Raw genomic sequence first — 25732 nt, forward strand, 5'->3', positions numbered from 1 at the left:
TTGTAGCTCAGAGAGCACCTGATGTATCATCTCAAACACAATAAACATGCTCCTGAAGGCATTAAAAAAAAAACCAAGAGGAGGTGGAGGACCTGGAGCTCCCGGATTCTGTTTCTACCTGCTGACAGCCAGTAGCAGCACTGGAAGAGCGTGTGGTGTTTGCAGAGCCCGGACAGCCACCCTGCGAGGTTAACGTACAATTGAGAGCATGAGCAGGAAGGAGATCACTTAGCATCCATGGCAGCAGCCAGTGAATTGAACTTGTTCATGAGAAATGAATGCCAGCAAAACCAAGGGTGGAGGTATGTGTGTGCAGGGGGGCATGCAGGCACAAATGTGTGTGAGGTGCAGAGCTTTCTGCAGAGCTTGCAGTCGCAAGGGAGTGCAAAACCCCTAAAAACCTGAGCTATCACTGTTAAGACACGGAGTGGGTGGGTGGAAGAGAACCCCCATAAAGGCGACTGAGAAGGAGCAAAGGAACCATCAGAGAAATAAGGGAAAAGAACTCTCAGCAGGGATGGACATGCCCTAGACTGTGCTGTCCAATGAGAGCCACCAGCTACGAGGGGCCGTTGAGCCCTTGCAGTGTGGCTAGGGTAACTAAGGAGAGTGGATTTCTAATTTGATTTAAGGTTAATCTAAATAGCGGCATACGAGTAGTGGCTCATATTGGCTAGTGCAGGTTTAGACTAATAATCTCTTGCATCCATCCCACCTGCGTTCCCCCGGTATGCCCACACTGAGCTGCCTGGGGGCTCGGAAAGGAGGGGGTCTCGGCAAAAGAGTGAGAGGTGTAGAGGAGAAAGGCCGGTGGACACCTCAGCCCCAGAACCAGCCTGATTCAGCCTGCACTGGCCCAGGCTCGACAGCACAAGCTCCCTGGGGTGGGTTTCCAACTGCCTGTCCACCTGAAGGACCCTGGGCAAGGCCATGTTCTGAGCCTGGAGCTGACTCAGCGGACGGCTTCTGGGCCCCTGCTTGAGACCCAACCCCGCCCCCCACAAAAGGAAAAAGAAGAGAGGACGACTGGATGGCTCAGTCGGTTAAGCGTCTGCCTTCGACTCAGATCATGATCCCAGGGTAATGGGATCCAGCCCTTCATTGGGCTCCCTGCTCAGTGGGGAGCCTGCTTCTCCCTCTGCCTGCCACTCCCCCTGCTTGTGCTCACTCTCTCTCTCTCTCTGTAATAAATAAATAAAATCTTTATTAAAAAAAGAAAAAAGGGGTGCCTGGGTGGCTCAGTCGTTACATGTCTGCCTTCGGCTCAGGTCCTGCATTGGGCTCCCTTCTCCTTGGGGATCCTGCTTCTCCCTCTGCCTGTCTCTCTCTCTCTGTCTGTCTCTCATGAATAAATAAATAAAATCTTTAAAACAAATTTTTTTAAAGAGAGACCAAATGTGATAAGCATCTACTGAATTTAACAAAATTGAGGTCACTAAGTGGTAAATAAGAAATAAGGAAGTAGAAACATTTAGTGTAGATTACTATTCTTTCAAAGAGTTGATAGCTAAGGGAAGAGATCAGGGGCTCCTGGGTGGCTCAGTCAGTTAAGCCTCTGCCTTTGGCTCAGGTCATGATCCCGGGGTTCTAGGATCGAGCCCCGCGTCGGGCTCCCTGCTCAGAAGGGAGCCTGCTTCTCCCTCTCCTCTGCCACCCACTCATGCTCTCTCTCTCAAATAAATGAAGTCTTAAAAAAAAACAAAAAAAGAAGAGATCAGTATAGGATAAGGTCAAATGAGGGATTTTTTTTTTTTACAGGAGAGATTTAAGCATATTTATATGTTGAGGGGAATGAACCATAGAGAAAGAGTAACAACATAAGCAATCATAGAGCAAGATGTCTGACATTGAGGGTGCAGAAAGGGAAGCGATTGTAGCATAGAGGTACTAACCACAGAGAAAGGAAAAAAGGGGCAGATCGGTGAAGATGAAGAGCGGTTTATAAGGGGTTGTATTTGTTTTCTATTGCTATGTAATAAATTACCACAAATGTAGCAGCTTAAAACAACACACATTTATTCGCTCACAATTCTGTAGGTCAGAAGTCCGACATGATGTGGTTTGGATCTCTGGTCAGCCTCCAGGGTGATATTACGGTGTCAGCAAGATTGCAGTTCTCATCTGGGGCTTGAGGAACTTTTCCAAGACTATCACTTTGTCGGCACAATTCAGTTCCTAGCAGTTGAAGGCCTGAAGTCCCCACTCTCTGGCTGGGTATCAGCTGGAGCTACTCTCAGCAACTAGAGGCCTCCTGCGGTTCCATGCCATATGGGACCCATAGGCAGTTTGTGACATGAGATACTTGCTTTCTTGCAGACCAGATGGAGCATCTCTCTGATCTCCCCTTCTGTGACTGGCCAGAGAAAATGTTCTGCTTTTCAAGGTCTCCCCTGATTAGGTTAGGCCCACCAAGGATAATCTCCCTGTCTTTTTTTTTTTTTTCTTTTTTTTAAGTAGCCTCCATGCCCAACATGGGGCTTGAACTCATGACCCTGAGATAAAGACCTGAGATCAAGAGTCAGATGCTCCACTGACTGAGCCACTCAGGTGCCCCAATAATCTCCCTGTCTTAACATCAACTGATTAGAGACCCTAAATATATCTACAAAATCTCTTTTGCTATTGTCAAAGACAAAAACTGGACAGGGAAGGACATTAATGTTATTCAGGCTATTGCAATAGAGAGAGCATTCCAGATCCAAAGATCAGAGTATTTCAGCAGGTGGTTTTGCCTTTAGAGTTTTTCTTTTTTTTTTTTTAAGATTTTATTTATTTATTTGACAGAGAGAGAGAGAGCACAGGCAGAGGGAGCAGCAGAAGAAGCAGGCTACCCGCTGAGTAGGGAGCCGGATTCGAGGCTCGATCCCAGGACCCTAAGATTAGAACCTGAGTCGAAGGCAGACACTTAACAGACTGAGCCACCCAGGCGCCCCTGCCTTAGAGTTTAATAAAGAAGAGTAAACAAGTTGTAGATGGAGTGATTTATGGTTAAACTTGTCTTGCAATCAGGGAAAGTCTCAGTCGGATAGCTGAACGGGATATTTTATTTCCCTGTGAGCGCTAGTGTATTATTCAGTGCTCTCCAGAAAAACAGAACCAATACCACATACATATATATATATATAGAGAGAGAGAGAGGGAGGGAGAAAGAGAGAGAAATAAGAGGGTAAGAGGCGGTTCATTATAGGAATTGGCTCACACCGGGGCGCCTGAGTGGCTCAGTCGTTAAGCGTCTGCCTTCGGCTCAGGTCATGATCCCAGGGTCCTGGGATGGAGCCCCGCAGCATCAGCATCGGGCTCCCTACTCAGCAGGGAGCCTGCTTCTCTATCTCCCTCTGCTGCTCCCCCTGTTTGTGCTCTCTCGCTCTCTCTGTCAAGTAAATAAAATCTTAAAAAAAAAAAAAGGAATTGGCTCACACAGTTCTGGAGGCCAAGAAGACCCACGGTCTGCCATCGGCAAATCTGAAGAACCAGGAAAGCTGGTGATATAATTCAGTCTGAGTCCAAAGATTTTCGAACCAAGGAGATGATGTAAAAACTGACCTGAGTCCAAAAGCCTGTGAGAATCAGGAGTTGCGGAGGTCTGAGGAGAGAAGGAGCTGGATCTCTCAACTCAAGCAGAGAGCTAATTCACTCTTCCTTCTCCTTTTCGTTCTATTGTGCCTTCAAAGGACTAGGTGACTCCCACCGACCCAGCCCACCCACTGTTTTACTCAGTTCACCAGTTCAAACGCTGATTTTTCTGGAACCACTCTCACAGATAAACAGAAATGTTTGACCAGCTATCTGAGCATTTCAGCCCCAGTCAGGGTGACACCTGAAATTCACCAGCACAGCTAGTTTCAGGGGAAAACAATTCAAATCTCAGCTAATCAAGCATGAGACAACAAGAGATAGGAAGGTCTAGTTTGGCTTTCTCAGCAGGTTCATGAAAAAAAAAGGGAAAGGTATGAATTTGGCCTTGTCACAGATAAAGAATCGAGTTGTACTCAAGTCTTATAGGGGTCTTGAGAAAGTATGGACAGTGAGTCTTATCTAAGTCATATGGAAAAGGGTATTTCTTTGCCATAGCCCTTTCCTGGAACACCAAAGATTGGTGTGAGGGAGGAAGGGTGGTCTAAACTCTTTGCTGTTCTCTAAGGGCACAAGGCTCAGGTGAAATTCAGTCTTTTGTTCGAGATGAATGAATATCAGTTTTTGCTCAACAACTCAGAAGTGTGAAGAAATTACTAAGTGGAGCCAAGTAGCATCCAAGAAATGATCTCTTAAAATCTCTATTTGGTACTGTTTCTATAAAATCAGTTGAACCATCAATGGAGAGGTCATGGAAAAGGTCAGTTGTTTTAAAGTCCTGGACCTCAGATATCTTTTAAAAGAGGAATGCCTGGAATGAAAAAGGAAACATTAATGTGAAAGTCTGTACTAAAGTAAATAGCCTCAGGAGTTAGACCCAAGGGTAGACCAGTCCAGTGGATTCTGAGAAGTTGGTGGAGCACCACTTAGTGAGTTCCTAAGGTGTTGATAATCGTGATGATGTTGTCCACAGTTTTGATAACCTCTCATGTAAGGGCAGGCATAACTCAGTATCTTGCCAAGCTTCCTTATTGGCCCAGACAGTGGCTTGTCCAGGGAAAAATGCAACCCTACATGGTCTATTATGGTGATAAGCCCTTGAGCCCTTCAAGGTTTAAAGGAAGTCACTTGGGCTTCAGCTCATAGGGCTTCTTCGGATCCTGGAGGGAAAGGCCTTTGCAGCACACAAAAGGGGTATGGGCGGTCAGGTTTTAGTTTTGAATACACTGAGTCAGGCCGGAGGCATAAAATTTTGAAAACTTTGTTTAGAGAGTTTTAGCCAGATATTGAAGGAAGTCTGGTAAGTTAATCATCTCTGTGCAAACAGGATCCATCCAATCCAAATTGCAGGTAGGTACCCAAAATCGTTTTTCCATAAGCAGAGAGAATTCGTTTAAATCTCCACCAGAGAAGACAATCTTCATATCTATCAATTACCTGCAGTTTACAAAGTGTGCCAACAGTGTAAAGACAATGAACAGGGCTAGAGTCGGATAACTCCAACTATTGCTAACTCGGGATTAGAGTTGGAAGTGTGTGCTATAGTTTTCCACTGACACAAAATTTCTCTCTACAGTCACTCTCCTTTTAATCAAAGATAATCACAAAGAGGGGCACCTGGATGGCTCAGTCAGTTAAGCATCTGCCTTCGGCTCAGGTCATGATCCCAGGGTCTTGGGATAGAGTCCCACATGGGGCTTCCTGCTCAGTGGGGAGTCTGCTTCTCCAGCTCTCCCTCTGCCCCTCCCCCTGCTCCTTGGGCTCTCTCTCCCTCCCTCTCTCAAAAATAAATAAATAAAAATTTTTTAAAATCTTTTAAAAAAATAAATAAAAGCCTCTTGAGCCAAGCCAAGAACTCACCATCAGATTTCATCTGTGGTAACTGTAAATTCAGGTAAACGTCTCAGAATCCCTAAAATATCCTAATGTTCCTAAGCCTGCAAGGAAGTGACATTCATTACTCACCCTGTAATACCAGTCTAGTTTTCCTAAGCATGCTTTTTAAGCATTAGTGTCATAAAATTAACCATAGTTCCTTAAAAGGGGTCATAGCTGATTAAATGTGCATTATTCTCAAATAGGACATTCCAGACAAGGCCTTGGTTGCATCACCAATGTTTTCCATTAAGTCCTATTAACGAAGAGGACAAAGTCTTATTGAAATTGTGCAAATACTATATTGTCATGAAAATAAGGATACATAAAAAGAGTTTTCAAATTCTGGAGGGGTCAGGCAGGGAGAAAAAGATGAATGTTTCTGTTTACAAAAGCAGGGTTTACTAAGTTATTTTGAGTTACAGATAGCTTAAGAGGAAAGAGAAAAGGGTTCATTATACCCAGAAAATATAACATTAATATCAACAATAATCCAAACAAAACCCACAATTACCCTTCATTAGTTTATTCAGTCCCATATAATTAATTCTTGTACCCCTCCATCTTGGGTTAACAGTCTCAGGAACGCCCCTGTTTCTGGGCTGGAGTTCTGGAAATCCTAACTCAACCCACTGGTATGGACTCATGTTTAAGCAAACCCATTAGAAGCCTGTCCCAAGAGTACCTGGGCAGAGAGCTCTGAGACTGTCCATCTTTGGTGATGCACTCTGGCCCGTGGCATGGGAAGCATCAGAGCAAAACAAAAAACTATCTATAGATTGATGTAGGAAAGACGTTAGGGTTCGAAGCTGACGGCCAATGAAGTATTCTTGAGACATCATTAGTGCAAAAAGTGGTCTTATTAAAGCATGGGGACAGGACCCGTGGGCAGGAAGAGTTGCACTGGGGTCCTGAGTGGCCCATTATATACTTTCCAGTTGGGAGAGGGTTAGGGATGATGAAAGCCTCCTAGGTATTTTGGAAACAAGGTTTCCAGGATCCTGAGGGGGCTAGCTATTGTTGGGAAAGGTCATTTATTATTGTTTAGTAAACCCTTAGTCATGAGACCCTTCAGGTGTATATGCTTAGAGGATGATTACCAATATGTATCTTTTTTTTAAGATTTAATTAATTTATTTATTTGACAGAGAGAGGCAGAGAGAGAAAGTACAAGCAGGGGGAGTGGGAGAGGGAGAAGCAGGCTTCCCGCTGAGCAGGGAGCCCGATGCGGGGCTCTATCCCAGGATCCTGGGATCACGACCTGAGTCACCCAGGCGCCCCCAACATGTATCTTAGCGGGTAGAGATAAAGGAAGTTTCCAAAGGAATTTTTATATGTTAGAGACAACTTACAGGATCCTGGGTCTGGATAATGTTAAGCTAAGATTACCTTTTGCCCTTAGCAAAGTATCAACATCCAGGCAGCTGAGTCCCTAGAGGAATGTCATTCTGCCTGTTTCAAGGACTCATTAGTGGGCTGAAGGTAGTAAGGAAATTTAATCATTTTTCTTCTGCCTTTGTTTCCTACATCATAGATAGATAACAAAAGATTATAAATGGCTACAGTTAACTTATTACTGATAGTTTTCAGAAGGAAAAGATCTGACGAGCTCGTTATAAGAATAATGAAACTGGCAAAGAAGGTTGTTTCTGTGACACGCAAAACAACATAAAGTCAACCCAAAAAAGGTTTCGGGGTGTCGGGGTTGGGGGGGCTCAATCAGTTTAGTGTCTGCTTTCAGCTCAGGTCATGGTTCCAGGGTCTAGGATCGAGCTCCGCATCGGGCTCCTTGCTCAGTGGGGAGGCTGCTTCTCCATCTCCTTCTCCTGCTCCCCCTCTTTGTGCTCTATCACTCTGTCAAATAAATAAATAAAATCTGAAAAAATAAAAATAAAAAAACAAAAACCGTTTAGACAAAATATCTATAAGCATGATGATTAATTTCATTTTCAAGAACAGTGTGGGGCACCTGGCTGGCTCAGTTGGAAGAGCATAGGACTCTTGATCTCAGGGTCATGAGTTTAAGCCCCATATTGGATATAGAGATTACCTAAAAAATAAATAAATAACCTTAAAAAAAGTGAGTATTACATTTACTTTAGGAAAATGAATGAAAATAATCTTTATGGAGAAAAAAATTCTTCAGATTTAACATAATAATCCTGAGACACCCTATAACCAAGTATATAGTTAGACTATACATACCAAGTATATAATTAGTATATACCAAGAATATATCAAGTTTGTCAAGTAAAGAAATATAGTAAGAATGCAGTAAGTCCTAAACATTTATATAATCATAAAACTCCATAGGTAAGTGATATGAATCCCCAGATTAAAACTTCTGGACCAGGGGCACCTGGGTGGCTCAGTCGTTAAGTGGCTGCCTTCGGCTCAGGTCATGATTCCAGGGTCCTGGGATGGAGTCCCGCATAGGGCTCCCTGCTCACTGGGGAATCTGCTTCTCCCTCTTCCTGCTCTGCCTGCCACTCCCCCTGCTGTGCTCTCTCTCTGACAAATAAATAAACAAAAATCTTAAAAAAAAAAGGATTTGATGTTGGGAAGGCAAAAATATCAAAAGTTGTCAGGAGCTTTTAACACTTGTTTAAATAGGATCATACATTACTGGGAAATGCTTGGCTACCTATCTAACCAAAAGGGCAATAAAAGATTTTTTAAAATATCCACAGGAGATAATTATGATTGTAACAAACCCTAGCACTTTCAAAAGTGGGAGGACTTTGTTCTTAAATAATTTTTTAAAAAATATTTTATTTATTTATTCATGAGAGACAGAGAGACAGAGAGAGACAGAGAGGGAAGCAGGGGAGAAGCAGTCTTCCCGCTGTGCAGGGAGCCCGATGCGGAATTCGATTCCAGGACCCTGGGATCATGACCTAAGCTGAAGGCAGCCGCTTAACTGACTGAGCCACTCAGGCACCCTGTTCTCTTAAATAATTAAGAACATGTTAAAATCAACATACAACAGAGGAAAAAATTCTAATAAGATATAGAATCTTTGTTATATAGGCAAAGTACTCAGAAAGTAAAGAAAAATCTCTTACAATCTCTTACTAAATAAATCAGGCAAATAATACAAGAAGACTGTCATTTCAACACAGAAAACCAACTTCTAGTTTTACATCAGTATATTTGTTACCAAAACTCTTAGATGATCTTTTTTTTAAGATTTTATTTATTTGTTTGAGAGAGACAGAGACAGCACAAGCAGGGGAAGGGGCAGAGGGAGAAGCAGACTCCCTGCGACACTGCACTCCACATGGGCTCAACTCGGGGCTCGGTCCCAGGACCCTGAGATCACGACCTAAGCTGAAGTCAGACACCCAATCGACTGAGCCACCCAGGTGCCCCTGATAATCTTGTAAATAAAGCTGTTAAGCTTTATCCAGGTTTGACCACCACAATTAAAACTTCCTTTCAGAGAACCTTCTACAACTTTCTATATTCATTCAGATTTTTTCCTACACTTTCTTCCTTCTCATTATGGTACAGTCATATTACGTTGGCACAAAACTACTCTCTTTTTGCTTAACAAAAACCCATCCTGCAAGCCTTACCTACAAAGTTGTTCTTCTCTGTCACTATTGCTGAACAGACTCATTCACATATATTGATTATAACTTTAAACCACAGTCACTTCTATTTTACAGAGAAAACAAAGAGGTTAGATAATTTTGACTGGAATACATTAGCATTTTTAACAGGCCCAACAGAGCTTATGAATATCCATCTCATAACCTTTTATAGCCATACACATCCCAAAGCTGCAAAAATGAACACACTCATTAGCAGATCCAAATATATGGCCTCTCTGTGTCATATAAAAATGAGAGGCAAAAAGTACATAAAAATCACATAAGCTAAAAATTATGCTTTGCAATGAATGTTTCAGTATCCTATCCTACTTAGAAATGATCTAGGCATCTAATGAATATCCATTATCTCAATTTAGCATCAGTCCAAGAGTTTAAGTTACCTAAAGATCTTGGAAATTATTTTCAAGCTGACATACTACAAACCTTAATACTGTTGAAATAAAGTGTCTCAGAATGGTGACTCTATTTGGTTAAACACAATTAGCATTTTTTATGGTCTTAAACATCTAACAGATATAATGCTAGCTTATTTGATCAGTAAACCTGCACAAGTCTAGGAAAAGCATACCCAATTAGAATAAAAGTATATGCTTGTCTTATACTCAATGCTAACAACTCAAAAGATATAGGTGTTTTTATTAAAGCAACAATACTATACTAGTCTCATTTGCCAAAAATTTACCTAAGTAATATGAACTCGAATTTTTTTTTAAAGATTTTTTTTACTTATTTATTTGAGAGAGAGAGAATGAGAGATAGAGAGCACGAGATGGAAGAGGGTCAGAGGGTGAAGCAGACTCCCCGCCGAGCAGAGAGCCTGATGCGTGACTTGATCCCGGGACTCCAGGATCATGACCTGAGCCAAAGTCAGTCACTTAACCAACTGAGCCACCCAGGCGCCCCTGAACTCGAATTTTTAAACCATTTGAGTTAGTATATACTACATTGAAATTATTAAAGGATCAATTTCCTTAATTTCTGGGAATTCTAAAAATTATATAAGGCTTACTTACCTCTAAATCAATCCAAAAAGCACTCTTCTTAGGAATTTTATAATCTAATTTGGTAATACCATGAAGGAAAGAAAATATTACACACTCACAGACACATAAATATACATACAGACCCAAATAGAGAGGTTGTAGTTTCAATTTAAAAATTGCATCCAGGGGCACCTGGGTGACTCAGTTGTTGGGCGTCTGCCTTAGGCTCAGGTCATGGTCCCAGGGTCCTGGGATGGAGCCCCGCGTGAGGCTTCCTGCTCGGCAGGAAGCCTGCTTCCCTCTCCCACTCCCTCTGCTTGTGTTCCCTCTCTCGATGTCTCTCTGTCAAAATAAATAAATAAAAACTCTTTAAAAAATTTAAAAAGTTAAAATTTAAAAAAAAATTAAAAATAAAAATTGCATCCAGGGGCAACTGGGTGGCTCACCTGGTTGGGCATCCAACTCTTGATTTGGGCTCAAGTCATGATCCCAGGGTCCTGGGGCTGGCCCCTGTCAGACCCCCCATATTGGGCCCCATGTCTGGTTCCATGCTGGGCACAGAGTGTGCTTGAGATTCCTTCTGCCCCTCACCCTGCTCATGCACATGCTCTCTCTCTCTCAAATAAATAAATAAAAAATTTTTTTAAATGCATCCATTTTTGTATTTCAGCTAAGCAGAAAGACAAAACTCACTGGCTCATGAAAAAGAGGGGTTCTGTTCCCATTGGGCACAAATCCTTAACTGATTTGAGTTTAAAATAGACAAAATAGATACGGAAAAGTGTAATAAACCAGATTCTCTGCTATTTTTCACCCACAGAGGTGAGATTTCCATAAATCATTTAAATCACTTATAGAGCTCATCAAAAGATCAGACCATAAAACCAAAAGTAGCCTGCACCAGAAATCAAGTCAGTATTCAAAAAGAATACACATCAAATCCTTACTGTGCCACCCTGAAGGACAGGGGTCTGCAACACGGGACCAAGAGTTGGACTTGCTGTCGGATCCCTGGACTGCCGGTCAAGAGTGGAGTGATCACAAATGGCTTGAGGAGTCCTCCTTGCCTGGGTGGAGCAAAGAGGGATTGAAGGTGAGGCCCAATCCTATCTGATTCATTGCACCACCCCCATCGAAATCAAACACTGGACAGGTAAGGATATTGATTTTATTCAAGGAAAATAAAATGAGGGAGACTATTAGGAAGAACCTTGAAGATCCAAAGATCAGAGTATCTGAGGAGGTGGTTTTGGCTTAAAGTTTCACAGAGAGGTGCTATCCCTGAATGTTTGTGTCACCCCCCCCCAAATTCATATGTTGAAATCCTAATGTCCAATGTGATGATATTGAGGTGGGGCCTTTGGAAGGTGCTTAGGTCATGAGAATTGAGTCCACATGCATGGGATGAGGGCTCTTACCAAAAAAGACTCTTAAAAAAAGACTTGCCACATGAGGATAGAGCTAGAAGCTGCAATCTATGAATCAAAAAGCAGGCTCTCAAAAGACACCAAATCTGCCAGCTCTTTGACCTTGTACTTCCCAGCCTCCAGAACTGTGAGTAATAAATTTCTCTTGTTTATAAGCCACCCAGGCTATGGTATTTTGGTTATTTAAGTTTAAACAAGTAGCACATGGAGTGCTTTATAGTTGGAGTTGTTTTGCAAGCAGGGGGAGGTCTCACTTGCTTAACTGAACAGAAAATGTTTTTCTCTGTGGACAGCTAGTTTCAGGCAGACAAATACTTCTAATCTCAGCTAATCAACCATGAGACAGAGAATGGAAATTAGATGTTCTGAGTCTGCCCACATCATCAGGTTCATGTAAAAAGGGGCTTGTTAGAGATAAACAATGGAGACATCTGTGAGTCTTAAGAGAACCATGAACAAGTTGGACAGCATATCTTATTTAAGTCGGAAAAAGTGGTTCTCTATGGGAAACTATTTCTCAGAACATAAAAGGGTAAAGGAATTTTGGAAAACAGAAGGTTGGGGGATTTCTTAAGCATCACTATTTTCCAGGTTTAAGTAAAGTTTGATGTTGTTGCTATATAACATAACCTAATCATGGGCATGACACCAGGGGTGGAGATCATGGGGGCCCTCTTAGAATTCTGCTTACCACAGGGGTAGTGCAAGAAGCTGACAAAGGTGCTGAGAAAGTTCTCTAATAACTTCAGTTTTCTCTTTCAGGTGTGTGTGTGAAGGGAAGGGTTGACAGAGGGGGGAGGTAGAGATTTGTGAAGGTTGGAGGTGACTATTGTGGGAAATAAAGAGACAATAAAACTCATTCCTTAAAAAAAAGGTGTTCTCTTCTGTTCATTTTAACAAATGTATAGATTTGTGTAATTACCATTGCAATTAGGACACAGACCAACTCCAGCTTCCCTCAAAATTTCCTTATGCCACTCCTTTGTAGTCAAAATTTCTCCCCACCCAAATGAAAATTGGTACAGCCACTCTGAAAAACAGTATGGAGTTTCCTCAAAAAGTTAAAAATAGAACAACCCTAGGACCAAGCAAATACACTACTAGGTATTTATCCAAAGGGTACAAAAATAGTGAATCGAAGGGGCACATGTGCCCCAATGTTTATAGCACCAATGTCCACCATAGTCAAACTATGGAAAGGGCCCAAGTATCTATCAATGGATAAATGGATAAAGAAGATGTGGTTCATATATACAACTGAATATTATTCAGCCATCAAAAAGAATGAAATCTTACCATTTTCAAAGACATGGATGGAACTATATACTCTAGTATATTGTGTTAAGTGAAATAAGTCAGTCAGAGAAAGACAAATACCATGATTTCACTCATAATTAGAATTTAAGAAACAAAACTGATGAACATAGGTGAAGGGAAGGAAAAAATAAAATAAGAAAAAAACAGAGAGTGAGGCAAACCATAAGAGACTCTTAACTATAGAAAACAAACTGAGGGTTGCTGGAGGGGACAGGGGTGGGGGGATGGGGTAACTGGGTGATGGGCATTAAGGAGGGCACATAATGTAATGAGCACTGGGTGTTATATGAAACTGATGAATTTCTGAACTACCTCTGAAACTAATAATACACTATATGTTAATTAATTGAATTTAAATAAAATTAAAAATAAAAGGAGGGCATTTGTGATGAACACTGAGTGTTCTATGCAAATGATAAATCACTAAATTCTACTCGGAAATTAATAATACACTATATGTTAACTATCTTGAATTTAAATAAAACCAAAGAAATCTGTCAAAAAAAATTCTCCCCACCTCTAACATTTGACAACCACTAGTTCCTACTACTTGGTCCCTATAATTTTGCCTTTTCCTGGATGTCATATAACAGGGTCATACAGTATTCCATCATATGGATGTACCCTTTCAAAAACATTTGGATCATTTCTAGTTTTGAGCAATTATGAATCATGTTGCTGTAAACATTCATGCACAGGATTTTGTGTGAATATAATCTTTCAATTCTCTTGAGTAAATAAATACCTAGGAGCCGGATTGCTGGGTTGTATAAGCGTATGTTTAACTTTATAAGAAACTGCAAAACTATTTTCCAGAGTAGCTCTATGATATTGTATTCCTACCAACAACATATAGTTTGCTGCTTTGTGTCCTTGTCAGCACTAGTTATTTTCTGTTTGTTTGTTTACCATTCTCATAGGTACATACTGGTATCTTACTTGTGATTTTACTTTTTTTTTAAGATTTTGTTTTTAAGTAATCTCTACACCCAACCTGAGGCTTAAACTTAACAACCGGACATCAAGAGTCACGTGCTCTACAGACTAAACCAGCCAGATGCCCCTGTATCCTGGATGTTGTAATTGTTATGTTAAATTGCTATGTTAATTGCTATGACTCAGCCCTGTCAAAATCCACTGAAGAATGTTAGGTTTTTCTTTGTTTTGTTTTAGCAGCTAGTTGTCCCAGTTAAGTTCAGGCAAAAAGTCTTAGCCTGCCTTCGGTGGGCCATGGGTTCCTATATATATATAATTTCAGTTTTCAGACCCTGGCAGTACTGTTTGGATCTGGTCTATGTGTGTTTTCTCAGAAGCTAAAGGGGCCTGGGTGGTGGTCTACACCATAGAGTAGTGTTCAAAACCTTTGGTCTTCTATGTCAGGTTAGTTTCACACATGAGTGCCTCAGGGTGATCCTAGCACTTCAAACACAAATCTATAAAATTCCCTTCTTGAGCTCTCTCCCATCCAAAATCTCCACAACATTCTCTGGCTCCCAGTGTTCCTTTTCCTGATCCTCCTGCCAAGAATGCCTGGCTTTCGGTCTTCCTATGCTGTCAGATGTCTCCCACAACTGGATTTCCCTTCAAGGCACGTCAGGAAGCTCAGCTGCTGATGCGGCCAACTGCTCACAGAGTGCAGCTTTGGAACTGGAGCCCTGCAAAGCCAGGAGGAAAATAGAAACAAGATATTTCCCCCATTCTCTGTGTTCTTCGGGGCTACCTCTTCTCCTTCCTCTTATTAGACAGATTTCCTCTTGGCTGTGCCCATTGCAATGTTCCAGAATTTGGGATGCCTTGAGACTAAACCAAGGAATGATAGAAGGAAAAAAATATGAGACTCACTATTTGTTGGTCTTTGAGTATTGATTTCCTCCCATATTTGTCCACTGTTATTTATTTTTCAGGGTCTTCAGTTGGTTGCTTTACATATACTCTCCAGAGTTTTTATTGAAAGAAGAAGTAGGGTAGAGTACGCTTATGCCATTTAACCAGAGCTGGACACTATACCTTTTGTAATAGTTCAAGAAACTTTGATATGTTGGTGTAACCTATTGAGACATACTTCCACAAGTTTTGTGTTCCACAGGCTGTATTCCTATAAACATATTTGAATCAGAATTTACCTAATTTGAAAGTAAGTATCTTTTGTGTTAACAGGCAATTTCATTCTTACAAGTCTTATTAAAAACTGTGTAGCCTTGAGGCTCCTGGGTGGCTTAGTCAGTTAAATGTCTGCCTTCATCTCAGGTCATGATCCTGGGGTCCTGGGATCAAGCCCCTCATCGGGCTCCCTACTCAGAGGGAGGCTGTTTCTCCCTCTCCCCTCTACCTGCCTCCCGCACCCACTTATGCTCTCTCTCTCTATCTCAAACAAATAAATAAAATCTTAAAAAAAAGAGAGAGAGAATGGGCAAAGGACATTTCTTCCAAGAAGATATACAAATGTCCAATGAACACATGAAAGGATGCTCAAAATCATTAGTCATTAGGGAAATGCAAATCCAAAGCCTAATGAGATACCACTTCCCACCTAGTAGAATGGCTATAATAAATAACAGAAAAAAAGTGAGATAAGGATGTGCAGAAATTGCAACTCTTCTACATTGCTGGTAAGAATGTAAAATGGTGCGGCTATTTTGGTAACAGTTTGTCAGTTCCTCGGGAAGTTAAACATAGTATTACCATATGATCCAGCAATTTCACTGCTAGGTATCTACTCAAAAGAATTGAGAACAGAGACTCAGATACTTGTACATGAATGTTCACATCAGCGTTATTCGCAATAGCCAAAAGGTAGAAATAACCCAAATGTCTTTTAATGGATGAATGGATAAATAAAATAAAAAGAAATGAAGTTCTTATGGATACTACAACATAGATGACCTTTGAAAACATCATGCTAAGTGAAATAAGCCAAATAAAAAAGGACAAATATTGTATAACATTTTTTGAAGTATCTAGAATAGGCAAATTTATAGAGAACAGAAAGTACCTTAGGAGTGGGGGCAGGGTGGGGAGGATAGAGAGTTATTAGAAAAAAAAGAGATGGGGAGGAGGGCCAATGGAAATATAGAGCTGACACTGGTCCATGGCAAGAATGTTGTGAAGTCCTGCCACTATGGGCATAGGGAATATTTCTTGAATTGGTGCTAATTCTGCTAAGAATGGCTGTCTAATTCATTGTTTTCTATGTCCCTTGACATACGGGACATATCTTCCTTGGTTGTATCTGAAGTAGTCTTTAGAGAGCATGCACTCTTTGGAGGCTGAGCAGTGTTTTGAACTCATTTCTTTTCTATAGAAGGTTGGAGGCCAAAGAGTTTTTTTTTTTTTTTTCTTAAAGATTTATTTATTCATTTTAGAGAGCAGGGGGAAGGGCAGAGGGAGAGAAAGAGAGAATCTCAAGTAGATCCCCCCCCTGAGTGGGGAGCTGAAGCAGGATCCATCTCATGGCCTTGAGATCATGACCTGAGCCAGTATCAAGAGTCAGACGCTTAACCGACTGAGCCACCCAGGCACCTCTCCCACCCAAAGAGGTATTTTAAGTCTTGTCCAGGCTCTTGGTTGCTTTGGCAGCACAATTATTTCTTCAACATAACTGGCTTCTTTTCTACTTGATTCCTGTGTTTCTTTTGCTAATAGTCATACCCACAGTTTTTTTCTTGACACATCTCCATTTGTTTATCTATTTAATTCTAGGTTCTTTGTACCCATCAAGTTTAGTGGGAGAGCAACACCTTTATTCCCTTCTTCCTCAGCCATGTCACCCATTGAAAGGATGTACTGAGTGACACTCCAATCCATTCAGAAATTTTAAAGATGGGTATGACAGAGATATGCTTACTTTTATCCTTGACTATAGGCCTAGTTTTGATGGCTTTTGTTGTTGTTGTTTAAAAGCCTACTCAAGGAACACCTGGGTGGCTCAGTTGGTTGGGTGTCTGCCTTTGGCTCAGGTCATGATCTCAGGGTCCTGGAATCAAGTCCTCCCTAGGGCTCCCTGGGGAGCCTGCTTCTCCCTCTACCTGCCACTCCCCCTACTTGTGCTCTCTCCTCTCTCTCTCTCTCTCCCTCTCTCTGACAAATAAGTAAATAAAATCTTTAAAAAAAAAAAGCCTACTCAATTTTATAGTTCACCAGTTGGAGATGAAAGACATTTACCACTCCCAACACAGCAAGTTCCCGAATGTTTGTGTTCTCTTTATTCCTTTCCATTTTCTTTCTTTCTTTCTTTTTCTTTCTTTCTTTCTTTCTTTCTTTCTTTCTTTCTTTCTTTCTTTCTTTCTTTCTTTCTTTCTTTCTTTCTTTCTTTCTTTCTTTCTTTCTTTCTTTCTTTCTTTCTTTCTTTCTTTCTTTCTTTCTTTCTTTTCTTTCTCTTTCTTTCTTTCTTTCTTTCTTTCTTTCTTTCTTTCTTTCTTTCTTTCTTTCTTTCTTTCTTTCCTCTCTCTCTCTCTCTCTCTTTCTTTCTTTCTTTCTTTCACAGAGAGAGACACAGCGAGAGAGAGAACACAAGCAGGGGGAGTGGGAGAGGGAGAAGCAGTCTTCCCGCTGAGCAGGGAGCCCGATGCGGGGCTTGATCCCAGGAACCTGGGGTCACGACTTGAGCTGAAGGCAGACGCTTAATGACTGAGCCACCCAGGTGCCCCTATTCCTTTCCATTTCTGCTTATAAATTAATCAATTATTTTTTGAGTACTTATCTTTCATGAAGTATGTTGTCAAACGCCGCCAACATTAACCAACACATGCTATTAACATTTGTTTTCTAGTTTCTTCCAGAGCTATAAGCATGCAAGGTTCATTATTTACCTAACAAGTTATTGTAGGTGACACTTTTATCAAATATTCCAGGGCATAGCAAATATTGTCATTCCTCTGGCTTCTAAAATAAGCTTATTTCACCCCTAAGCCAATGTTGCAAAAGTCTGGTTTTTGTTAACATATGCAACACTCCATCTCTGGGCAACAATATCTGTATCAATCAATGTATGCTAGGTTTTGTTGAAATCTTAATAATATAATATAATATAATATAATATAATATAATATAATATAATATAATATAATATAATATATAATCTTAATATAATAACAAAGATTTATTTCTTGTGTATGCTCTGGGTCTACTGCAGGTTGCTGGGGCTTTCACTTTTCATCTACTCATTGTAGGATGCAGACTGATGAAATGAACATTGCCAGACCCAAAGCTGAGAGAAAGAAGGTTTTGGAAGGTCACAAATTGGCAGTTCAGTGCTATGGCCCTGAATGACAGACATGTCCTGTATTTTATTTGGCAACTCTAATCAAGTCCTGTTGAGATACTTAGTCTTGTTTGACCCTGCCTATCCTCAGGCCCATATGTTGTTCAACTTTATCTGTCTTCAAGTAGCCAAAATTTTGCCTCTCAGAGCTGTTATTATAGGGATGCCAAAGCTAGTCCTCCACCCCAGTATTCCCAGATTGCTGTTTTTCTCCCTTCCTTCATGGCTATCTCTGTTCTTCACTGACACTTTTTTTTCTAATATTTTTATTTATTTGTCAGAGAGAGGGAGAGAGAGAGGCAGAGGGGAAAGCAGGCTCCCTACTAAGCAAGGAGCCTGATATGGGACTCCATCCCAGGATGCCGGGATCATGACCTGAGCTGAAGGCAGACACTTAACCGACTGAGCCACCCTGGTGTCCCTTCACTAACACTTCTTAACTCTATTGCCACTTTTGCTGTCTGCCACATTTTTTCTATTCTGGCTCATTCTTTTCCTATGCCATTTTTTCTTTCTTTCTTTCTTTCTTTCTTTCTTTCTTTCTTTCTTTCTTTCTTTCTTTCTTTCTTTCTTTCTTTCTTTCTTTCTTTTCTTTCCTTTCTTTCCTTTCTTTCCTTTCTTCCTTTCTTCCTTCCTTCCTTCCTTCCTTCCTTCCTTCCTTCCTTCCTTTCTAAGATTTTGTTTATTTAATTGCCAGAGAGAGACACAGTGAGAGAGCAAACACAAGCAGGGGGAGTGGGAGAGGGAGAAGCAGGCTTCCCGCAGAGCGGGGAGCCTGATGCGGGGCTCCATCCCAGGACGCTGGGATCATGACCTGAGCAGAAGACAGACACTTAACAACTGAGCCACCCAGGCGCCACAGCCATTTTTTCTTTCTATACGTTAGCTAAATGTAGTGTTTTAGAGCATGGACTTTAAAAGCAGACAAATTGGGATTTGAATCCCAGTTTATCTTTCAGTAAGTCTGGGAACTTCAGTAAATTATTGAATGTCACTAAGCCTCCGTTTCTCTTTCTGTAAAACACAGACACTAATGCCTACTTTACACGGCTGTTCTGAAGGTTAGATGAGATGATATAGGCAAGCTACTCAAAGGGACAATCCTTATTAAATTTATGTTATTAGAAGAGTTTCAGATGTTGGGTACTGACTTAACTTCTTTGAATGTGTTAGGTGCCTAGACTTGCAGTTCAGGCTCTGCTCACATTCTTCCCTGGCAAGCTTTTGTACTGTCTGTCTTGTCTTTGACATCATTACCAACAGCTCAGTTCAGGAAATACGTACTGAGTTTCTACCATGTGCTAACCAGGGTGCTAAATGCTGAAGATCCAGAGATAAATGAGATAGCACTGATCTCAAGGAAAGTGTTAGAAAGAATTGATATGAAACAGATCACAATACAATGAAGTAAAATTATCTAGGTAGGCACAGGGTGCCTCACAACACTATGAGACCAGAGAAGGAGATCAGACCCCTGGGAGGAAGGAGGCTAGAAAAGGCTTCAAGTTTGTGATAACATCTGGGCAGAGAATTAAAAGTGGAATGGGCTAGCTATAAAAAATATGCAGGAGCAGTGGAAACATATTCTACACTTAGTGAACAGCATGAGAAATAGGAAAAGTTCCTATGGATGGTATATACAGGGAAACTCAAAGCAGTTCAGTAGGTTTATGAATATAAATTGTAAAGCCAGGAAAGGCTAATGAAAGTATTACTTTCTTTTGGTCATCAGTGCTAGGGCGTATAACTTTACAGCAGTTGTAGGTTTCATATATTTGGCCCTCTATTTCCTTAAAAAAAAAATTGGCCCTCTATTTTCATCATCCCTTTTGTTTGTATAAAGTTTTGGTCATTTTCAATTTCATGCCTGTCCCAGATGTCAAAATACATGTTACTGTTTCATAATTATAACTGCTTCCACTTCTCATTTTTCTCATTGTAAAGCTTTCTGAGCTAACTGAAAGGTCTTTCTTTATTTTTTATTTTATTTTTTTAAAGATTTTATTTATTTATTTGAGAGACAGAGAGAATGAGAGAGAAAGCACATGAGATGGGGGGAGGGTCAGAGGGAGAAGCAGACTCCCTGCTGAGCAGGGAGCCCGATGCGGGACTTGATCCAGGGACTCCAGGATCATGACCTGAGCCGAAGGCAGTCGCTTAACCAATTGACCTCCGCTGGTGTATTTTTAAAACATTTATATCTCTTTCCCCTTACAACCACACATATTTACTGAGTACCATTTTTTGAATTAAAAAATATAAATAGATAGATATGTTAGAATAGTGCCTAGCTATTACTATTTTGTACCAGCCATATTTTGTTTCCAGAATATTTGGACAAACATTAAGATCTAATATAAAGTTCCACATCCAGGGATTTTCTCAAGGTCATAATACAGAAAATTTTAAAGCCAGTTATTTTTCTAACACAGTTTAATTTTATTTTCCTGCTCTGTCTCTACGGAGGTAGTTTTAATCATGTGCAATATAAACAGATGTAGGCTTCATTTACAGAGGCATTGTGTTAAGAGGAAAGCGATAGGGGCGCCTGGGTGGCTTAGTTGGTTAAGCAGCTGCCTTGGGCTCGGGTCATGATCCCCGGGTCCTGGCATCGAGCCCCGCATCCGGCTCCCTGCTCAGTGGAGAGCCTGCTTCTCCCTCTCCCTCTGCCTGCTGCTCTGCCTACTTGTGCCCTCTCTTTATCCCTCTGTCAAATAAATAAATAAAACCTTAAAAAAAGAGGAAAGGGATATTCCTGCTCTACAATTTGATGATCAAACTGGACCTAGAACATTAATTTTAGCTTGTCCACCATCAGAATGGACTGCCGTGGTTGGAGGGTTTCCAACAAAGATATCAGAAGGCCTTCAAAAGGTAGTGTTGTGGGGCGCCTGGGTGGCTCAGGTCATGAGGGATCGAGCCCCATATCGGGCTCCCTGCTCCAAGGGAAGCCTGCTTCTCCCTCTCCCACTCCCCCTGCTTGTGTTCCCTTTCTCGCTGTGTCTCTCTCTGTCAAATAAATAAAATCTTAAAAAAAAAAAAAAGTAGTATTGTGTAAGGGATCCATGAAGCCAGGAAGGGGTTAGTCTCTTAGGACTCTGGGATCCTCTAGCCCCATTTTTTTTTTTTCTTTCTGTTGTTGTTTCTTCCCCTCTCCTGGTTAATAGCACTAAGAGAGCTTTGGGCTCTCCTCAAACTCAAGGTCTCGGCCAGGATGGGAGAAGTGGTCATTTCCAACTCAACAAGCCTTCTTCTGGACTCCTGGGTGGCAGACCACGCCAGGGCTAATCTCGCTGTTTTCAGGGACAGTAACAGCTATTTCTAGCAGTGGGGTTGTTTGTTTCCTGGATCCGCCTCTTCACTCCCTCTGAGGGTCCTTTGCCCCAAAGGACTTGCCTTTCCTTTCGCAGTCGGACGCCCTGGCACCCTGCACAACCGGACAACCCCGCAGAAGCCCGGGTCGGAGCCACTCCATCTAACTCTTCCACCCCGGACACATCTAGCAGGAGGCAAGTGCCCCGGGCGGCGACGCGACGGTGGAGCCTACACCGGGGGCTGCCGGCCGAGCCCCCTAGGTGCCTCGCCTTCGGGACAGAGCTGGCAAACGCCAAGCTGGGGCCGCCACAGCCGAGCCGGGAACGGCGGTTGCCCGGGCCGAGGCGGAAGCCGGAGCATTTGGGGGACGGGACCGCGGGAACCCGGAAACGCCTGGGCCGCACCAGGCTTGCGGCGGCTAAGGCGGCTGGAGCCGGCGGCTCAGCGCGTCCAGGGGTCGCGGGGGACCCAGCCGGCTGGACAGCCTGGGGTGCCGGGCGGAGCTGAGGCGCCGCCCGGGGTGCAGGCAGCCTGTCGAGCTGCGCGGAAGGTGAGCGGAGCGGGGCGGGGGGGGGGAGGCGGGCGTAGGGCAGCAGGCTGCTGCAGCAGCCGGCCGGAGCGCGAGAGGCTACTGGGGGGTCCGGCGCAGCTCCGGGAGGAGGAGGCGGAGGCGGAGGCGGAGGAAAAGGTGTGCGGGAGCCTGAGGGAAAGTCCGTCAGAGTGAAGGGGACGGAGTTCAGCTAAGCACGGGTGGGAGGGGATGAAGTGACACGTTGTACCTCCGAGGGACGACGTGCGGAATGTGCTGGGTGGAGGAGGAAAAGGGCCCGAGGAAAGGGGTGTGTCAAGCGAATGAAAACGGCACTGTGTGCCTCAGAGCCTGGGGCGTGCGGAGCCCGGTGGCCGGTGGGCCGGGCTGGCCGTCGTTCCTTCGGGGAGCGTCCCTTGAGCTCCCGCTCCGAGTGTAGCCCTGTTGTAGGCGCCGATCCACCAGACGAGGACCCTGCGCTCAAGAAGCCGCAGGGACTTCAAGAGATGGAAGGGCTGTCCTTGGTAAGGCTAGTACACGGGCAGGGGCTGTCCGAAGCTAGGTGAGATTCCTATCAGAACAGGTGTGTGTGCGCGCGCGCGTGTATGCTGGGGGAGGGTTCTGAGTGTTGAGGAAGGGAGGATTTTAATAGCATTTATTTAACCAACTAACCACCTTTCAGGAACGCTGGTTCAAATGAACTATGAAGAATGATATTGAACGTTGAAATGGGCCTTGCTTAGCCAACCACCTACGTTTCATTACTTTAGTAGAAAGACTGAATCTTTTATTATGTTTTATTACACGCAGTATTTGAAAATGGAATCAGAGTTTTGGGTTTTCAGTCAACATTCAACTTTGATAGTTAAAGATGAAATATGGTACAGTTTCTCACTTGGTGCTCTTAGGTTCATTGGTAAACTCCGGTTGTTTCCTTTAAGGGAATGAGTTTTAAGTTTATGTTAATGGTCCTAACATTTCCTACCTAACACTTCCTCCTAAGTAGAGTCTGCTTTTTCAGCGTCTCAGTTTACTTCTCCCCTTTTTCTTTCCCTCTACATCCGTGCTAAATGTGGTGTTTCTCTTCTCTTATTTGCAATATAGCAATGGCTTCCAAACTGGACTTGCTTCCCTCAATTTGTCCCCCTTCCAGTCACTCCCCTCCATACTGCTTCTTAGAGTTAGAGAGCTTATGCAGTCCCTGGTTACTCTTCCCTCAGAAACACTCAGTGACCCTCTATTGGATCCAAAATACATTTAAAATTATTTAGGGTGGTATTCAAAACCTTTCAAAATTGCAGCTCTCCATAGCTCCAATCAGATCAATATGTCCCTTTCATTTTTTAAAATTAACTTTATCTCACATAATCCTGGTTTTTTGTTTTTGTTTTTGTTTTTTTTTTTTTAGCTAAACTGCAGTAGTTATTTGGAAGTGTTATTTCTGAACGTGCTTTATGCCTACCTGCCTTGGTCTTTGCTTGCATCCTTTCTTCTACAAGGATTTTCCTTACCATCTTTGTAGAGATTCTACTTAGTTTTTTTTTTTTTTTAAGATTTTATTTATTTGACAGAGACAGAGATGGGGGAGAGAGAGAGAGATCAAGAGAGGGCACACAAGCAGGGAGAGCAGCAGGCAGAGGGAGAGGGAGAAGCAGGCTCCCCACTGAGCAAGGAGTCCTACATGGGGCTCCATCTCAGGACCCCCGGGATCATGGCCTGAGTCAAAGGCAGATGTTTAACCATCTGAGCCACCCAGGCGCCCCGATTCTACTTATTCTTTAATGCCTTAAATGGCACCTTCTTTTTAAAAATATTTCTTAAGATATAATTGACATATGACATCATATGAGTTTCACGTGTACAACATAATGTTTCGGTATTTGTATATATTGCAGAATGATCACCACAATAAGTCTAGTTAAAGTTCATCACCACGCATAGTTAATATACTTTTTTTCTTCTTTTTTTTTAAGATTTTATTTATTTATTTGACAGAGAGATAGCGAGAGCAGGAACACAAGCAGGGGGAGTAGGAGAGGGAGAAGTAGGCTCCCCGCAGAGCAGGGAGCCCGATGCGGGACTCGATCCCAGGACCCTGGGATCATGACCTGAGCCGAAGGCAGACGCTTAACGACTGAGCCACCCAGGTGCCCTACTTTTTTTTTCTGATAAGAACTTTTAAGATCTACTCTCTTAGCAACTTCAAATATATAATATGGTATTATTAACTATAGTCACCATGCTATACAGTATCCCTAGGACTTATTTTATTTATAACTAGAAGTTGACACCTTACAAAGCTTTCTGAAGTCTACCATTAGTCCAAAATACTCTTTTTTCCTCTTGTGTGCTGAGCCCTATAATTTTATAATATTTGTTAATTTGCATTTTATTATGGTTATTTGAGGAATTTATACTACCTCAAAGATTTATTACTAGGATCAAACATGGACCAGAAAGGCAAATTCAAATATAAGATTATTAATAAAAATCTGAAATAAGGTTACACCACCACACAAGAATTAATCTTTGTCTCCAGAATCACTTGTATCACAACTCGTATCCAGTTGTCCAGCTTCAGCTTACAGGGCTTTAGCAAAAGGGCAGTTTTTGTTCTTAGTGATTCCAAGTCGGAAGGGTGGGAGAAAGTTGGGAATGTTAGTTTGGACAGTCATAGTGAGATATTGGAGGAAACTAGAGGAATTCAGGATCCAGTCCGGTTTATCGGTAGATAACAAAACCCCAAAGACAATAACAGGTCTAGAATCTGATATCCACAGTAGTGTGCTACTGAAACATAATTTTTTTTCTCTACAGTCATCTCCATTTCTACCAAAGATAAACAGAGTATGACTAACTTGTGTGTAAAATCAGTCTAGTTTGGGCGCCTGGGTGGCTCAGTTGGTTAAGCGACTGCCTTCGGCTCAGGTCATGATCCTGGAGTCCCTGGATGGAGTCCCACATCGGACTACCTGCTCAGCAGGGAGTCTGCTTCTCCCTCTGACCCTCTTCCCTCTCGTGCTCTCTATCTCTCATTCTCTCTCTCAAATAAATAAATAAAATCTTTAAAAAAATAAAAATCTTTTAAAAAAATAAAATAAATAAAATCAGTCTAGTTTCATTAAACTTGGTTTGATTACTTATGTAAGAATAGTGATTAACCATATAGGATCTTTTAAAGTCTGCCTTGCTGGAACTTTTGAGAAGGAATCTCCAGGTGGACTTTTAAAAGCTCCTCAAGGCTAGGAAACCAAGCCGAGGATTCACCATCAGACTTTGCCTGCAATACTTTTAATTTCTTTTTTTCAAGATTTTATTTATTTATTTGACAGAGAGAGAGACCCTGAGAGAGGGAACACAAGCAGGGGGAGTGGGAGTGGGAGAGGAAGAAGCAGGCTACTCGCCAAGCAGAGAGCCTGATAATGATAAGGGGCTCCATCCCAGGAGCCTGGGATCATGATCCCAGCTGAAGGCAGCCGCTTAACCAACTGAGCCACCCAGGAACCCCCTGCAATACCTTTAGATTTGGGTGAATTCCTCTCTTCTCTCTTCTAGAGGTCCCTAAGAGATCCTGGGTTTCTTGGGCCTGCCGGGAATTGACCTTCCTTACCTCCCTGATTAAGACTGAGAACGCTGAAAGATACCAGTTGGGTTTTTTTTGGAGGGGCTTTATTGGCTCTATAAAGTCAATCTTTGTTTCTTAAAGTTGTCTGGTCATATCTGATATTATACCCATCCTTCTCAAATGTGACATTCCAGTCAAAACTTAGGCAGTATAGCCAGTATTTCCAGTTGTGTCTTGTTACAGGGAGAACAGATTCATATTGAACTTGTAC

At 42.2% G+C, this 25732-nt stretch overlaps 1 protein-coding gene and 1 long non-coding RNA gene across 4 annotated transcripts in view; one reads left to right on the forward strand and one right to left on the reverse strand.

The window, feature by feature from the left end:
- Positions 1–11117, reverse strand: part of LOC113917338 — a 47416-nt gene extending 36299 nt beyond the window's left edge. The window contains exon 1 of the long non-coding RNA XR_003518213.1: positions 10996–11117. This is a non-coding gene — a long non-coding RNA (uncharacterized LOC113917338). The remainder of the gene's footprint in view (positions 1–10995) is intronic.
- A 10352-nt stretch (positions 11118–21469) lies between these two features.
- Positions 21470–25732, forward strand: part of SLC35A3 (solute carrier family 35 member A3) — a 55619-nt gene continuing 51356 nt past the window's right edge. The window contains exon 1 of one of the 3 annotated variants that reach the window (XM_027584777.2): positions 21470–21917. Coding sequence is in view for 2 of the 3 variants with exons in the window: in XM_027584695.2 (XP_027440496.1) it covers positions 22220–22420 (201 nt within the window). In the remaining variant the exon portion in view is untranslated. Of the gene's footprint in view, positions 21918–22215; positions 22421–25732 lie in introns of those variants that run through there. The other 2 variants (XM_027584695.2, XM_027584607.2) reach the window with 2 other exon arrangements.

Source organism: Zalophus californianus, chromosome 4 (assembly GCF_009762305.2).
Source record: "Zalophus californianus isolate mZalCal1 chromosome 4, mZalCal1.pri.v2, whole genome shotgun sequence".
Taxonomy (NCBI): domain Eukaryota; kingdom Metazoa; phylum Chordata; class Mammalia; order Carnivora; family Otariidae; genus Zalophus; species Zalophus californianus.